Raw genomic sequence first — 17,058 nt, forward strand, 5'->3', positions numbered from 1 at the left:
AAAATGAAGGAATCTTGAGACCAGATACCAAAAACCAAAACAAGTTACATTTATTGATGGGTGCTCACCCCTTACTGTCCAGGGGAAGGGAGGTCCAGAGGAGTCCCCCAGGACAAAGTAGAAATGAGTGAGGGTGGGGGGTGGAGCCCATACAGAAAAGAGCATCTCTGAGGTCCTTGCGTTTTTGTTTTGAATAAAATGAGTCCTTCATGCGGGGCCTCCAAGCCTTGACCAGGAGTCCAGCTGCCCGAGGTGTGACCTCAGACCCTCCCCCTGCAGACCACCCAAGCCCTTGGCCCTGGGCAGGGGCTCTGGGCAGAGGAGGCGGCCAGCACTGGGCAAGGGGCTGCTGCCCCATCACACGCTCATGGTCATCCCAGGCGAGTACTGCGGAGAGACGAGGGGTGGCGCGCAGAGGGGGAGGGGGGCTCAGCTCCCGCCTAGGCTGGGACCCGCCCCCCAGGGAAAAGGGAGAAATGGACTGGGTGGGGCATAGGTGGAGAGGGGTAAGGAGCAGGAATCCAAGTTAGGGTCGTGAGGCCACCCTGGGGCGTGGGTCACGGGGTGGGGGCAGGGTAGGCATGTGAGAGCAGGGCGGGACGGGAAGGGGATAGGGAAGGGAAAGGATGCCGCGGCCGCCCCCCCACCTGGCCCGCCGCGGTCACGGTCTTGCTCTGGCCCCCCGGCCGCCCCGCCGGGGCCTGCCCGCCAGGCCCCTCCGGCCCGACGCCGCTGCAGGGGGGGAGTCGACGCAGTCGCTTACACTTTCGCTCGGGAATGGGTGCAGGAAAGTCCCGGTGGCCGCCATCTCGCCGTCATCCCGCGGGGTGCCGGGGGCAGTGCTCAGGCCGGCCACGGCGCCAGGGGAGCTCTGGGGGCAGCCGCAGTCAGCGCAAGACTCCAGTCCTAACCCCACCGCCGCCGCCAGGTGCCCTGCGCGGCCGCCCACACCCCGGGTAGGCCTGAGCGTGGCCCCTCACCTTCGGCAGCCCGTCCATGTCGCCCGAGCCTGTGGACGACAGACACAAGGGGACCCGGCTCAGGCTGGGCCGGGGTCCACCGACCTTTCCCTGAACTCCACCTCCCCGCCCTCCCCCCCCCCCCTCACCACCACCACCGCGGCTACACCCAGTCCCTCTGCTCAGCCCACTGGGGGTCTGGAAGGAGGGCCTGAAGGGGTATCAGTGCTGGTAGCCAGGTGTCCCCACGGTTCAGTTACTGGACCCTCACCCAGTGCAGCCCAAGTCACTGAGCCGCCAGGAAAGCTCAGGGCGCCACCCGAGGCCCCTACGAGGAGCGCAGGTGGAGGAATGGGGGAGGGGCACTCAGTGAGAGCCTGACGCTAAGGCGGCTCCCAGGCCGCTTACTCACCCAGAGATCCGTTCACGTGGTGAGGTTCCAGCGTGCTCATGGCTGCCATAGGGCCCTCCGGGCCTGGGCCCAGTGGGAACTGTGGCAGAGGGGTGGTGTGGGACTCTGGCCACCTGCCACCAGAGCAGCCTCCACCCCACGACTCCGCACTTACGTTAGCCCTGCCAGCGCCTGGCCCCATGGGGTTCATGATGGTGTACATGTTCTCGCTGGAGTTGGTGGAGTCTGGGGAAGATGGTGCGTGAGGGCCTGGGTGTGAGGCCTCCCCCGAGCACACCCTTCCCCTCGCCACCCAGGCCCTCGTACCTCCAGGGCTGGGCATGATGGGTGTGCCAGGGGGCCCACCACCGCCTGGAGGTCCCTGCACACAGAGGCAGACGGAACGTTAGAAAGGCCCCTACTGCCACCCTCCGAGTTACCCAGTGTGGGCCCCATGGCCCCATGGCCCCACTCACCGTGTAGCTGCCAGGGGAGGAGGCAGAATAGGGGATCTGGGGAGAGAGGCAGCTGTGAGCAGTCCGCCAACTGTCCCCCCACACCCTAACCCTACCCCCTGCCCCGCTCCCCGACTCACCGAGTTGCCACTGGGGCTGGCCCACGGGCCACGCACTCCGGGGCCCCTATTAGAGATGGCAGATGGAACCTCGAGCTGGACGAGCAGTACTCCTCCCCCGCCCCCCACCCCGCACCGGGGGCCCCCTAAACAGCAGATGTTGACTAAGTGCTAACCACTTGAAAATCCCAACCCATCACTCACTGGCCTTCGGGCCTCAGTTTTCCCACCCAGCAGTGGAATAAAAGTACTCCAGGCTGCTGTGCTAATCCAGCCCAAGAAGCTGGGTGGTGGCCCCCATGGGCATACTCCAGGGGTCCCTAGGGCCTTACATGTTCATTGTGGGCAGGCCTGGGCCAGCGAGGGAGTTGGGTGGGGGCCGCATGCCACTTCCATAGCCCTGTGAGGGTGAAAGGGCCCTGAGTACAGGCCACGAGGGGAGAGCCCCCGAAGCCCCCCTGGGTCCACCCCTTACCTGGGGCCCAACGCTGGCCATGCCCCGTGGAGGAGTCACCCTCTGCATCGGGCCCATACTCGGATGCCCTGGGGTGGGAGCAAAGGGAGGTGGCTCAGACTGGGACCACTCAGGGTGGACACACACCTGGGGGAGGCGAGTGTACAGCGAGACAGCAGGGATGGAGCATGAAGGCTGGGGTCCTGATGGTGAACACCAGCTGGTGCTTCTCTACTCACCCTGAACACGCGGGGAGGGGTCCATGGCACCAGGGAGGGAGCCAGGTAGGCCCACAGGAGGCTGCAAAAGGGGCATGGCAGCAATGAGTGTGGGTGCCCTCACCCCACCCAGCTCCTGCCACGCCCCCTCCTCCAGTCTGTCTTCCCTCTCTCACCTGACTCGGCATCCGTAGGGTGGGCCGGGGGCCCCCTGAGAACCTCGGTGACATGAAGGGCTGGAAGAAGTGGGCCAGGGGTCAGCACCTCCCCCTACCCACTCACCCGCCCCCCCAAAAGCTACCTGGTTCCTGCTGTGCCCAGGCCCAGACCCTGACTTACCCCACCTCCAGGCCTAGCCAACTAACCACAGTGGCTAGCTCCCGGTGTGTGTGAGCACGGAGGAGCGGGATGTGCATGGGTGAAGGGACAGGGGTGTCACGAGTCCTTACCTGAATGTGAGGCCCCATCATGGGGGTGTTGGGGTTGTGGGGGGGCAGCTGGGAGCCCATGGGGCCCTAGGAGGACAGAACCAGGTGGGTTGGGAAGAGCTAAGTCACCCGGAGCTCTACTGTTTCCTGAGGCCCTGCTAAGTCTGGGCAAGGGAGGGGAAGTGGAGAAGCCATGGCGGCAGGAGGGTGGGCCATTCACCTATCTGCAGGACTGAGGATGTCCCCTATGGAGGGGTCACCGGAGGGACCTGTGGCTCAGAGAGCCATGCTCTGTGGGCCCGGGCACTCTGGCATGTGCACACACGGGTCTAGTGTGCAGAGACCCCATCCTTCCTGCCCTGCAGCCCCTCCTTCGCTAGCCCCTCCAAGGCCCGTGTGTGCGTCCCCACTGCACCCTTCCCAACCAGCTGCAGCCTGCCTGCCCCAGGGTTTCTCCCCAAGTGGGACCCACACCCATCAGCACCTGTGCCTGTCATTCTCTGACACACATGCACCCAGAGTCAGGGGGACAAGGGCCCAGCCCTGGCTGTACCTGGAAGAAGCCAGGTGCCATGGGGCCTGCTGCCATTGCATCGTTGGGGGCTATGCCCCCCATCACAGGGCTGGGGGCAGCTGCAGCGCTCTGCAGGGTGGGGAGACATGAGGTTTGGTCAGGCCAGTTCTGCCCCAGTGTTCCCTCAGCAAGAGCCAATCCCACAGAACAGGGCACCCAAGCCATCTGACCCTCTGTCCACGCATGGGAGGATGGCTGGGGTCCTAGGAGGCCGAACAGCTGCCCCTGTCCCCACCCCAGTTTAGCACCCTCACAAGTCCACAGACTCTGATTTGCTGCGTGGCCTCGAAGAGGCTCTGCCTCCTTGCTGCACCTGAAAACCTGGAGGTGGTCAGGGCCAAGCCCGGCTGAGCCCATGTAGCTCATGAAGGAGGACAGGGACCCAGCGATTCCCAACCCTGAGCCCCACGCCCGAGGAATGTGGAGGTCTGAAAAGTCAACATCCAGGACTGGCGTGCACTCAGTGTCCAGCACAGGCTGATTCTTTCCATCTGAATGCAACCTCCACTTGGTAGGGGCACCATCCCCTACCTACCCAGGCCCTTCCCAACACGCCTGGTGTCCTCCTGGCTGGCAAGGCAGCTTAGCTGGACCCCCAGCTCTACCCAACACACTCCAAATAAACAGACAAAAAGCCAGTCAACAGCTTCAAGATGAAACTCCCTCCTCAGAGCAGCTGTGCAGACCACTCCTCCTGCCTCCCCGCCCCCCCCCCCCCCCCGCGAAGAACTGGACTCTCTGGGTACAGTTTCCAGGTCCCCAACCTCTTCAGATGGAGGAGGGGAGAAGGCCAGGTGCTAGAGGGCCATTATCTTGTGGGCCAAGGGCAGACATGCAGGGGGCAGGCTGACCAGTCCACACCCCTGGTCAGGCTTCTCAGCTTTTTGGGACCCAGAGAGCAGGGGGAGGGGGGATGAAAAGCTAGTCTACAGGGCAGAGGGGACACATCAAAGGATAGGGAAGGGCATTGAGTAGAGAGCACTTTTCTGGGGACCCCTCCACTCCTGTCTGCATCATCCACCCTCCCCCAGGCCCCAGGAGGAAGGGGATGATAGTCTTGTCTTCATCACTGCTGTGCCTGAGGCTGGCACAAGCCAACACCAGGGGTTCTCAGGAATTTGTGGAACTGCAGCCATTTGGGCTCAGAAGAATTAAGCACTAGCCCAGCCGCACACTTCCTGCCCCACAAGGAGTGGGGCAGAGGCTCCTGAAGACGTGCCCCTCCCTAAACGAGTCTGCAGCCTGCTCCTTCTCGAAGGTCTTCCTCCTGCCCAGGCCCCAAGCTGGGCGCACTGGTCAGAACCTCCCCGGACCTACAGTGGCTAAGAGCCTTCCAGGCCCAGCACAGCTCATTCCTCTGAAAGCCCAAGCAACCCTGAGGGTAGGGGTGGGGGGACAAAGCTCTCAGCCCCTGGGTCCCCCTGCCTCTACCTCACTCCCGCACACACAGCCCATTAGCCTGTAGCAACTACTCTGGCAGGCACCAGCTTCAGTGGCTGTGGGGGGACACAGTCTGTGCTCTGGGTCTGCCCACCCACACTGCCCACCCAATAGGCACACCAGGCGCCAGAGCATTTCCTGGTCAGGGAGGAGAGGGTGGTGGCGGGGAAGGCTGCAAGCAGAACTCAGGACCACGAGGGGGAAGGTATGGTGTACCCCTCACCCCTGTGGCTCCCCAACTCTAGGCCCCGAAGGGTTAATACACAGCCTCCTTGGATCCCCCGCATCCATCTTTCACCCAAAAGCACCCAGCCAGCATTGCCACCACGACTAGCTAAGTGTGCTGGCGTTTCTTGGAGATGCTCAAATGGCCTGGCGAGAGGGAGGAGTGTGTGTGGGAGGGGAGGAGGGGGGGAGGGTCAAAGGCCCCCTAGGAGGGCAGGCAAGATGTCTCCAACTAGAGTGGGAGCTGCAGGGACCCATCACCCTCTGCACCCCCACTGCTGTGCCTACACAGGTTCCCCCAGGCGCCCTGCTGCCATGGTAACTGGTGCGCACAGGGAAGCACACTCACACCAATGTGGAACCCTAGAGTCTCATCCTCCCAGGAGGCACCAGAAGTCATCAGACTCAGGTGGGGGCCAGGGCCATGAGGGGAATGGCCCAGGGACAACGGAGAGGCACAAGGAGGGACACAGCTGCAGACACCGAGCCCCAGGTCTGGCATACTGGGACACAGGCACGACAAATGCAGAGGGATTTGATAGGGGGCGAACAGCAGGGACCCCGGCTTCCATGCATGCACATGCAGTGTACGTGGGGCAACTTCAGGGACTTGTGAACCCCTACCCCTCTTGCACTCTGGCCCTGCAGAGCCCTGGGTTGAGGTGTCATTGCAAAGAGAGCGGTGGGGGCAGCTAGACCCTGGGAGGCCTGAGGGGAAGAGGTGAGGGCACCAGCTGGGTGCATAGGGAGGAGGGGGGAGAAAGGGGGAAATAACCTGGAGCTGTATCTGCCCCAGAAGCTGGCTGAGTCACTGCCTAGCCCTTGGGCCCACAGCCTAGGGCCCCCCAAGATCTCTCTGGTCTGCCCTTGACCTCTCCGAGGGGCCCGGGGGAAGAGGATAAAGGCAGAGGGCTGCCATCGGCACCCCGACAAGATGCCACCCATCCCCTCAGGTCACTCCCCCCCCAGGCTCTCTACTAGTAAATAGGCCTCTGTGCTGCCCCTCCCCCCATCAACCAAGAGGGAAACTGAGGCCAAAGCGGTGAGTTAGCAGCCCCAGTCATAGAACAAGGTCAGGAAGTGTCTTGGTGCTGTCAGCTAGACCCCGGAAACCCTGGCTAGGCTCCTACCTCAGGAGGTTCAGAAAGCCTGGGGTGGCCGGGGACAGGTGGTGGTGGAGGCAGGAGCTACAGTCTGTCTAGCCTGGACCAGGGACTCAAGTGAAGAGGGCAGGGAGGGGCGAGCCTCAGGAAGGTGTGGGGGCTCCAGTGCAGTGGAATGAGCCTCCCTGTGAGTGACCTGAGCCCAGTGGAGGACACAGGAACCCAGGCTCTCAGCCCTCCTAAGCAAACCCACAGCCACGCACCCCTCCCACCCCGCCCCAGGCCCCAGGCCTGCCACCTTGCCCACGCCGGGTCCCTGGGGCGGGACTCACGTAGTCCTGGAAGGCCTTGGCCTCACTTGAGTGCTCACATGCCTCTCTGCGGTCAGGTGCTGCACAGTACAAGTCCCAGAACACGCTGTGGGCGGAGGGGGATGATGGTTTTCCCACTTGCCCCCCCCCCCCGCTCACCCCCCTCCACTGCCTGCCCACGCCAGCCCCACACGCACCACCACCAGGAATGCAGGAAACCTGGGGGCTCCCCCAGCGTGATGTTCTTCTCCCATCGGATCTGCACAGGAGAAGGAAGGCAGGTGAGGAGCCGCTGCCCAGTCTGCTAGGCCCACCAACCCACCTCGGGCAGGGAACACGGGCCAGGGACCAGCGGTGCAGAGCAAGGTAGCTGGGAGGGGACAACTGGGCACAAGGGCAGGGGAGCGAAAAGCAGATGCTCAGATGGGCAGACAGATGCCTCTATGCCAGCCGCCGAGCCTGACCCACCCCAGCCCTCAGTTCCTAGGGCCTTCAGCGAGGCCATCTGGCACCACCACTGGAGCCCTGACAGAAGCCGGGAGGAGAGGACCCTGGGGTAGCGGGGGAAGGCAGGGCCAGCTTACCTCAGACAGAAAGGTCTGTGCTGACTTCTGGGCACCAATGTGCAGCAGGTACTCATACACATACAGCGCCAACCTGCAGGCAGGGTGGAAGTGGCTCAGGCTCTCAGGAGGCCCGGGGTCTGGTCAGCCTCAAACCCCGCCCTCAGGGTTCCTGGAGGGGCTCTCAGACCAGGCACCTGCCTTCAGTTGGGCAGGTGGAGACCAGGGGCAGGGGGCCCCCATTGAGTCCTCATTGCAACCACCCCCAGCCTCACATTAGTCCCCCAAATATGCCATCGCCTCCACTCCTCACAGGAGATGGCCTCCTCCCTAGTTTCTCAGCCTGGCCAACTCCTACACATCCATCAATACCCAGACTGTAGGCCCCTCCTCTAGGCAACACTGCCCACAGCCCCAACCCCCCATTTCCAGGCCGAGTTCTGGTCAGTTCAATACCCTCTTGTGGACCAAGTCCTAGCCCATCCTACTGATGCCAAGACCCCAGAGCAGCCTTGGCCCCGGGAGGGTCTTCTGCCTGCAGAAAGGGCTCCTGGGTGCCTCTCCTGACTGTGCACTACAGGGGGTCTCTCCGCAGGCACCCTGAGCCTTGCACACAGCACCAGCACCTCCCTCACTCCCAGCCTTGCCTGCTGAGGAGGCAAGGGCCCCGCTTTCCTCCCTGAGGCCTTCCTCCTCCAGGTGTCCCTGGGCCCCATCCTCTTCCTGGAGATCACTGCCTGCCAACTCTCTGCACCAGCCCCCGGGAAGTCTGGGGCACCGTGGGTGGGTGAGAGGAGATGGGGCCAGCAGTTCCACTCGGCTGCCAAACACCCACAGTGCTTGGTATGCCCCCTACACAAGCTCAGCAGCTGCCCACCCCAAGAGCATGGGCCACTTGCCAACCAGCAGCGCCCTCTGCGGGCCACACAGAAAGCCTGCAGGCCTCCCAGGCCATACAGCCTCCCAGGTCTCTCCATCCTCTGCCTCCGTCCCCTCCCATCTGTCTTCTACACCCGCTGGCAGAGGGACAAGATCCAGCCCCCTAGCTATTCCCAAGCCATCCACTCCACTAACACGGCCCCTCTGGGAGCCCCAGGATCCTCCTACTGCCCAGCGAGGACTCAGGTGGGCTGGGGGAGGGGTTCTGGATCCAAGACCGTAGACTCCCCAAGGGCAGGCTATGCCTCCGACTTAACTGGCCACTCGTCCCTGGCTGCTAGCCCTATCTGAAAATAAGCTTGTTTTGACTCATCCTCCTGCTCTCTGACCCTTCCCTGCCAGGCTCCTCATTCCTCACATCCCAGCCCCACCCCCACCCTCGCACCCATCAGACGCCCCTGCCAGCTCCAGCCCTCTGTCCTGCCCCCAGTACCTGCCCCATAGGTCTGCCTTACACTGGATCCTCTTCCTTCCTTCCTCCATCCGTCCATTCTTTCATTCATTCATTCATTCATTCATTCAACAAACATTTGATCCCTGCCCCCCTGGAGGCTACCTGCTTGTGAGGAGGAACAGTGTAGCAACAACACAAGAAAGCAAGTGATATGGTCAGTTGGAAGGCAGTGTGTACTAAGGACGGACAAGGGGGGATGTAGCGGTTCTCTGAACCTGGCCACAGTCCGCACCACATCACCACACCCCTCTTGGCAGTGCCTCCAGCCCAGGACCCCACCGATTCCGAAGTTGCACCCTCCAGCAATCTCCAGCGTCTGCCCCTCTCCAGCCCAATCGCCTTCCCAGCCCCATGGACTCCAAGTTCACCTGTCCAACTCCCTCCTGTGACACCTCCCCTTCCAGACGCTTCCTGAGCCTTCTCCAGTGGCCTGCATCCCCAGGCCCACACCCATTGGCGAAAGAACGGATGTGGAAAGCCCAGATCTGCTCACTGTCCCCCCCTCTGGGCGAAGAGAGCAGCTGAGGGTTCCAGCAGGCCCCCTGCCCACTTTGGGGTCAGTGCAGGGAGCAGTGAAGACTGGGGGAATGAGACACCAGAGACAGGTAGCAAGATGGAGTTGGGGGTTCAGGGTGGGAGGAGGGCTAGCCACATACCCCAGGAGCAGAAGGCCTTTAAAGAAGTGGCCCTTGGTCCCACCACATCGGCCAAGGGCTCCAGGCGCCAGCCCACCAGGTCCCTCTCCGTTCCCCCTGGCCCTGGACTGTCCAGTGGTGGCATCTGACCCAGGACACAGGTCTAGGAGCCACTCCTGTCTGCTCTCCTCCCATCAGCCCAGGCCTCTCCTGTCCTCTCTCTAGGCCACCGGTCGCCAACCTTTTGGACCTCACGGACCACCAGTGCTCTCGGCGACCTCCCTCCTGCTTTGACGACATCTTCACACAACTACACACAGGGCGCTCAGCCTGGCCTTCCTGAACCTGGGTCCACTATCCGCCTGGCATCTAAAGGCACAACCTTGCCCTAGCCGATTTGGCTCAGTGGCTAGAGCATTGGCCTGCGGACTGAAGGATCCCAGGTTCGATTCCGGGTCAGGGCACATGCCTGAGTTGTGGGCTCGATCCCCAGTGTGGGGCGTGCAGGAGGCAGCCAATCAATGATTCCCTCTCATCATTGATGTTTCTCTCTCTCTCTCCCTTCCTCTCTGAAATCAACAAAAATATATATTTAAAAATAATAATAATAAAGGCCCAACCTCAACTTGCCCCCACCACAGTTTCCCTCCACCCCTGCCTCCCACTTCCACCTGTGTGGTCCAACCTGGGTGGTTCGGCCTTGACTCACAGAGGTGTGGTGCATACTGTCCCGAGATCGAGATGGCTGCACTTATTAAATTGGGGTAAAATCTTAAGGAGAAAGCTCTCTCCTGCCATCTCTAACACACGCCTGGTCCAGGCCACTGTCTCTCTTACCTGAATTTTGACAGGACCCCTCCAATGGCTACTCTCTCCCAGGCCCTAGAGCAGGCGTCCTCAAGCTACGGCCCGCGGGCCACGTGCGGGTGTTTTTGCCGTTTTGTTTTTTTTACTTCAAAATAAGATATGTGCAGTGTGCATAGGAATTTGTTCATAGTTTTTTTTAAAACTATAGTCCGGCCCTCCAACGGTCTGAGGGACAGTGAACTGGCCCCCCGTTTAAAAAGTTTGAGGACCCCTGCTCTAGAGTCTACACACACACACCCAGCATTCCTCACTAGACCCTCCGGTGCCCCACACACACACACTGGCCACCCTCTATGCCCGGGCCTGTGCACAGGCTACTCCCCTGCCTGGGGCACTTCCACCTGGAGACCTGCATGGCTCCAATGCCACCTGTCAGAGGCTGCCCTGTTACACCTAACCTCCGCCCTGCCCAATTCCCCCTGTCATCTTATTTCTCTGCACTTGACACATTTTTAAAAAATATGTTTTATTGATTTATTTTTTATTTTTTACAGAGAGGAAGGGAGAGGGATAGAGAGTTAGAAACATCGATGAGAGAGAAACATCGATCAGCTGCCTCCTGCACACCCCCTACTGGGGATGTGCCTGCAACCAAGGTACATGCCTTTGACTGGAATCGAACCTGGGACCCTTCAGTCCACAGGCCGACGCTCTATCCACTGAGCCAAACCCGTCAGGGGCTCTTGACACATTTTTTGCTGATTGCCTGAAGCCCCCACTGAAATGTAGCTGGGAGGGCAGGGACTTGGTCTCTTTCCCTCCCTGCTAAGCTCACAAGAGGTGGACTAACTGAGATGGTCGGTGAGCACTGTTTCGATGTTAAGCGTATGGGGTTTGACCCCAAGAGCAGAGAGCAGCCAAAGAAGGTTCTCGGTTTTGCTCAATTCTCTTAGTGTTGGTACTTGAAGTTTTACCAGGATAAAGTCTCAGGAAGGAATTCTGAGCTGTTTTCTTGTTTTTGGTGAAAAGTTCTGAAGCCGGGACATTTGGCCAGGTTGTTTCAGGACCTCTAGGGAGGACTTCCGCCCTCTGACCATCCAGGTTCTGAGCTCGGTTACCAGGAAGGGCAGGGCTCTAGAGCCAAATCCCGGCTAAACAAATGACCTGTAGAAAAAAGAGCCCACCCGTATGGCTCAATGATTGAGCAAGGAGGTCACGATTTGATTCCAGGTCAGGGCACCTGCCCGGGTGCAGGCTGGATCCCCAGGAGGCAGCCCATCGATGATTCTCTCTCATCATTGGTGTTTCTTTCTCTCTCTCTCTCTCTCTCTCTCTCTCTCTCTCTCTCTCCCTTTTCCTTCCTCTCTCTGAAATCAATAATAAAAAACACATTGAAAGGATAAAAGAGCCCACCCAATGGAACCCACCCAGGGAGCCGAGGGTGTCTCCAGAGAGGCCCTCCCTAGAGAAGGAACAGTGACACGGAGGATAGGGGGTGCCTGGCCCTGGAGTGCTCACAGGCAGAAGCGCACATGGGCTGTGCAGGGAAGTGGTGATATAGTGATTTGTTAAAGCCTTGTGAACTAAAATGCAGCACTACCACCATCATTACCAGGAATTACCATAATTATCAGGAATTAGGGTAACAAGTGCTCCCTGCTCAGTGCCCTCCTCCCCCCTTGAAGCCCATGGATGCACACGCTGCTGGGGGCAGTGAGAGACCAGCTACTCACAGCCTTGTGTCACCCCCCCTCCCCCCGCATCTAATCGACCAGCCAGTTCTCACTGATGCCCCCAAAGGGACTCTCCAGCCCACACATTCCCTCCCTCCTCTCTGCCACCCTCAAGGCCAGGCCCTCAGCTATCTCTTGCCCCCTCATCAGCCTCTGGGGGCCCCTGCTGCCTACAGCTTCTCTCCCACCCAGTGGCCAGTGACAACCCACCCCCTTACAAATCCCATCCCCACCTCCCGCTCCTCCCAGCCTCTTCCCAGAAGCCTCCTCTTCTCAAGCCCTTTCGCAGAGGCTTCCCTGTGTCCACTGCCTCTGCTCAGCCTCCAGGACTCAGCTCAGGAGTTTCTTCCTCAAGAATCTCTTACCTGTGCCCTCACCAACAAGGATGCCCACACATGGTTACACCTGGAAGGCGGGACAGACACACGGGCGACTCTCTCACATGCTGGGCTACAAACAAACTCTCCGTGGCTATGTGCCACCTCAAAACCAATCCCAGGAGGAAAATACAAGATGCTTAGTAACACCAACCACGGTTGTCGTTCATGGACCTATTCTAAAACCACCTGGCAGGGCAAACGTGCTTGAGGAGACACACACACACAGCAGACCTTTAGACGTCTCCCCCCAGTTCACAAAGACGGAGCCTCTGAGGCAGAAGCGGAGCAATGCCAAAGGGACAGAGGGGCCTCCAACTTATCCCTGTCACCTTCATCCCTAAGTTAAAAAGACCCAAGCCCTGGCCTGTGTGGCTCTGTCTGAGCATTGTCCCATGTACCGGAAGGTCACTGGTTCGATTTCCGCTCAGAGCACATACCCAGGTTGCAGGCTTGTGCAGGAGGCAGCCAATGGATGTTTCTCTCTTTCCCTCTCCCTTCTTCTCTCTCTAAAGTAAAAAATAATAATAATAATTAAAAAGTAATAATAAAAGACCCAAAGCCAACTACAAATGCAAATACTAGTTCATTCCAGGTGGCAGCCATCCATGGGCCTCACCACCGGCTTGAAGTATTTACTATTTACAGAACAGGCTGTGCCTTGATACAAGTAGCCCACGAGGACCCCAGCCTCCCTCCCACGCTCCAGGCCACCCCATCACTGTACTTTTAGACTTTGCTGTGCATCCCTGAGGGCAGGGACCCACAGTCAGCGAACCCATCAGGCAGAGTCTGTTTCCGAGGCCGTCTGACCCAGCTCTCACATTGAGATAGGGATCAGAAGGAAGGAGAGGAAAGCGCAGTCCAGGAGAGCCAGGGACCTGAGCAGCAACTCCTTCACTCCATTTCACAGAGGAGGAAACCGAGGCTGAGACAGGAAGTGGCTTAGTTGGTGGCTTCCTATGCAGGGTCCTCTACCCAGTCCTTGTGATAACCCTGCAAGGCCAGCAGGCCGCATTCCAAAAGCAGCCCGTCTACCTCTCCAGTGCTCTCCCTGAGCTTGGCAGGTCACTTCCTCTCCAGGCCCTGGCGTCCCCTTTGGTGAAACAGGGGATGGAACCATGTGGTGTGTTCCAAACTTTCTTTCACTGCAGAACCCCATCTCCAAACCAACATTCCTCCAGGACCCTCTACCAGAAACAGATGAGCACAGGATGGCTCTGGCCAAAAAGGGGGCTGGAGAACAGGGGACATGGCATCCCTAGCCTCCACAGGAGATGTTTCCGCAGATTCCCCCATCTCTGAGACCCTCTGTTGGGCAGGCTAAGGAGGGGATGATGGGGGAAGGGACCAGGATTGAGATAACCCCCTCCGTCTCCAGCCCTGGCCAAGAGTCAAGGCCAGGTTCAAAGAATCAAATCTCTGCTGGGATGTCTGATGGGATTGAAACCCAACTCCCAACCCCACTACCTTCAGCTCAAATCTCTGATTCTCTCCCTTCTTTGCTCCCCACGGCCACACATAAACTGCCATCATCAGCTCTTACCCAGATCATTGTGCCCACCTCCCCCAGATCCCCTGGCCTCTACTCCTGACCCCCTATAAAGCCACCCTCCACCTGGGAGCTGGAGTGCACTTTCACACACACAGGCCCCTCTGGCCTACAGAGCCCTCAGACTGCTCTCCCCCACCCAGGGCACCCGCCCAGCTCTTTGCCAGGCCTCATCCCAGGGCCTTTGCACTTGCTGTGCCCTCAGCCGCCTACTCTTCCTCCAGGTCTCTGCACAGGACCTCATACATGACTATCACCCACTTTCCTCCTTTGCTTTCTTCATAGACTATCTTGAGATCATCCCTCTACTTGGCCTCCCATTTATAGGCCCAGGTAACTTGACACCTGCCTCTCTGCTAGGATGTGGGATTCTTCAGGGCTGGGCCTGCCTTCCCAACTACCACACTCTACCCACACCCCAAAACCAGGGTAAGAAGATGACCAGGGACACACCAGGACCCCCAGGGATGGGGTGGCCATGCCAGACATGCCCTGCTCCCAACCTGGGCAGGAGCCAGATGCCAGTTTCAAAAAGTCTTTGTGCTTAAAGGTGCTTGAAAACGGAACCCAACCTCGAAACTGTGCCGATGGGCAAGGAAGGCCTGAAAGGGCAGTTATCTGCCTCGCATCTTCTGGTTAGAAGAGTCTCTTCTCCAAAAGGACCCCAAAGTTGGGCAGAGAAGGGACTTGTCCTGGTGGAGGGGAGGGGCGGTCCCATTGTTAGCTCAGGCAGGAGAGCAGGACCAGAGAGGGGTGCAGCAAGCCCACACCCAGGGCTCCTCTGCCCAGACATACAGGCCCTCACTCCCTCCCGGCCTGGCCCTCAAGAAGCGGCATCATGGGACCTCTCCAGAATGACCCGGCCTCCTCTCTGTTCTGGCGGCCTGTTTCCCGTCAAGGCCACTCTAGGTGGCTGGATTTCTTAGGATCCTGCGACGAGGCCATTGGCTATCGGCCACGGGAAGCCTTCTCTCCTGCAGGCACCTTTCCCTGGCACTTGAACAAAACTGCCAGCCACTGGGTGCCCTTGCTGTGGGAAGGTCGCAGCTCCAAGCACCTTTCAAGTTCTCCCCCAAACTGAGAGATGGCGCTGATAACACTTTTGCATTTCTCTGGAAAGGAAACGGAGCCTAGGCGAGGGGAGCACCCAAAGCCACAGAGACGGTAAGTGGCAATGCCAGCTTCAGGCTGCCGCCATGCCCCAGACCGAGCTCCCGGTTTTGAGGGCCCCCAGCCCCAACCCGCAGGGTCTGGGAGTTAGGTACTGTCCTCCTACCAGCCCGAGAGCACCTAGGATCCAGGATCCAACGCCACACCCAAACAAGAGGAGGGGCTTCTGGGCTCCAACACCCAGGGGCTCCGCTGCAGGGCTGAGCCGTGTGGCCTCTCAGGGGTCCCCTTCAGCTGCCAGAGGACAGGTGGCCTCTCTCAAACTCTCCAAGACGCGCGAGGGTCCAGAGAGGCCAGCCAGCCGGTCCTGGAAACTCCCCTGGAGAATGCGGGAAGCAGCGGGGATCACGATCCCGCGCGCACGCGCGTCCGCAGCCTCCCTCACTCAAGGTTCTGCCGTCGGGGAGTTCTCGCGACCCTCACGTCCCGCTCGGATCTCGCAAGCCCCCTCAGAAATCACGCCCTCGGGTCTCGCGCGTCCCCGCCAATCTCCCAGCCCTTCAAGCCGCTAGGGTGCCTCGCGCCCCTCGAGTGTAGCGCGGCCCCCCCAGCCCCGTGAACTCACACCCCTTCAACTCTCAGGACCTCCCGGGCCCCGCACGCCCTCTCAAACCTCACCACTTTATGCGCCCCCGACGCCCCCTGAGTCCCGCGTGCCCCCTCACGTCTTGCGCCCCTCGGGTCTCGCGCTTCCTCGCAAGTCTCGCGGCCCCTTAAATGCACTTGGGTCCCTCACGTCCGGCAGCCCGCGCCCACGTGCCCCTCGCAGCGCGCGCCGGCGTTGGGGCCCACGGAATCCGCGGGGCCGCCGAGCTCCGCTCCCGGTCCCCGACTCACTTCTCCCGGGCCTGACTGTCGGAGGGCACGGCCGAGCTCTTGCCCCCTTTGGCGTACATAATGCTCCGAGCCGCCGCCGCCGCCGGGGCCCACACCTGTCAGGCGGCGCGGCTGGCCGCGCTCGTCGTCGCCATAGCTACCCCGCGCCCCGCGCCTCACCGCCCCGCGCCCTGCGCAGGCACCGCGGGCATCATCCGCGCGGGGGAGCTCCACACGGCGGCGGCGGCGGCAGCAGCAGCAGCAGCACCAGCTTCAGCCGCGGGTTTATTTTCTTCCTCTCTTCCCACAGCGCGGGCTGTTCCGGGAAGCGCGCGCCCCCTCCTCCCGCCGCGCGCGCCCCCGCCCGCCGCCTCCCTGCCGCCCGCGGGCGCCGCTCTTAAAGGGGCGATGGCGGGCGCGCGGGTGGGTCCCGCCGCTGGAACCGCGGGCCGGCGCGCACGCGCAGGGCCCGTGTGTGTGTGTGTGTGTGTGTGTGTGTGTGTGTGTGTGTGTGTGTGTGTGTGTACACGCGCAAGGCGAGTGTGTGTGTGTGTTGGCGTGTGTGTGTGTGTGTGTGTGTACACGCAAGGCGAGTGTGTGTGTGTGTGTGTGTGTGTGTGTGTGTACACGCAAGGCGAGTGTGTGTGTGTGTGTGTGTGTGTGTGTGTGGTGGCCCGATAACATCTCCGGACACACAGTGGGACACAGCTGATTGAGGTTATGCACACACACGCCTCAGATAGGACCATGCACACACACACACACACACACACACACACGCCTCAGATAGGACCAGCCACCCAGTTTACACACCCGGGAACACAGCCACAGTTGCAGATACAATCTCAGACCCAGGACACATGCAAATCCCAACAGACACTGGAACAACTACTGCTTTGGGCAGTCACACTGAGTGCATATCCTGCAGGGCTCCCCACACTCAGCTCACCCAGGAACATGCTGTTACACACAGAGGTGTGTACAAAGCCCCAGCAGTGGCTGTCACACAACAGCGAGACACATCCCACTGCTCACCTGGGCACAGCCACGCCACAGCTGCTAACAGCTGGGGAAAGGCCCATAGCAGCCATTCGCAGTCATCCGGGAGCGCTCCGCCGCAGCTTCCTGAGGGCTTCGTACTTGGACCTGCGGGTTCACCAAGCCTGTGGACACCACAGCCGCACACACCGCACAACACAAAGACATACCACATAGACTAGACGCTCCTGGGGCACACAGGCCAAACTGTAGGGGCCATCGTGCCCTGCTTCACAGTCACACTAACAGTAGGTGCTGGGTGGCTGTCGACTGGGTCACCTCGCTGGCTAGGCCTCT

General features: G+C 60.5%; 1 protein-coding gene across 14 annotated transcripts; it reads right to left on the bottom strand.

Moving 5' to 3' along the window:
- Positions 1-25: 25 nt before the first annotated feature.
- Positions 26-16,130, bottom strand: SSBP4 (single stranded DNA binding protein 4). 14 transcript variants are annotated; one of them, XM_079772512.1, is made up of 18 exons: positions 15,745-16,117; positions 7,262-7,334; positions 6,875-6,936; positions 6,699-6,783; positions 3,578-3,667; positions 3,046-3,111; positions 2,773-2,832; positions 2,618-2,678; positions 2,400-2,467; positions 2,257-2,324; positions 1,946-1,991; positions 1,827-1,862; positions 1,678-1,732; positions 1,526-1,596; positions 1,372-1,450; positions 981-1,009; positions 764-871; positions 26-387 (listed from the first exon to the last, which is right to left on the bottom strand). In XM_079772512.1, the coding sequence occupies exons 1-18, from the start codon at positions 15,801-15,803 to the stop codon at positions 358-360; spliced, it is 1,146 nt and encodes a 381-aa protein (XP_079628638.1). In that variant the 5' UTR covers positions 15,804-16,117; the 3' UTR covers positions 26-357. The 14 variants fall into 14 exon arrangements, 13 of the variants coding, with proteins under 13 accessions (XP_079628638.1, XP_079628642.1, XP_079628645.1 ...); XM_079772516.1 differs by having other exon boundaries at positions 648-871; positions 1,372-1,596; positions 15,745-16,127; XM_079772519.1 differs by having other exon boundaries at positions 2,257-2,467; positions 15,745-16,126.
- Positions 16,131-17,058: the final 928 nt, after the last annotated feature.

The sequence above is a fragment of the Cnephaeus nilssonii genome (assembly GCF_951640355.1).
Source record: "Cnephaeus nilssonii genome assembly, chromosome: 5".
Taxonomy (NCBI): Eukaryota; Metazoa; Chordata; class Mammalia; order Chiroptera; family Vespertilionidae; genus Cnephaeus; species Cnephaeus nilssonii.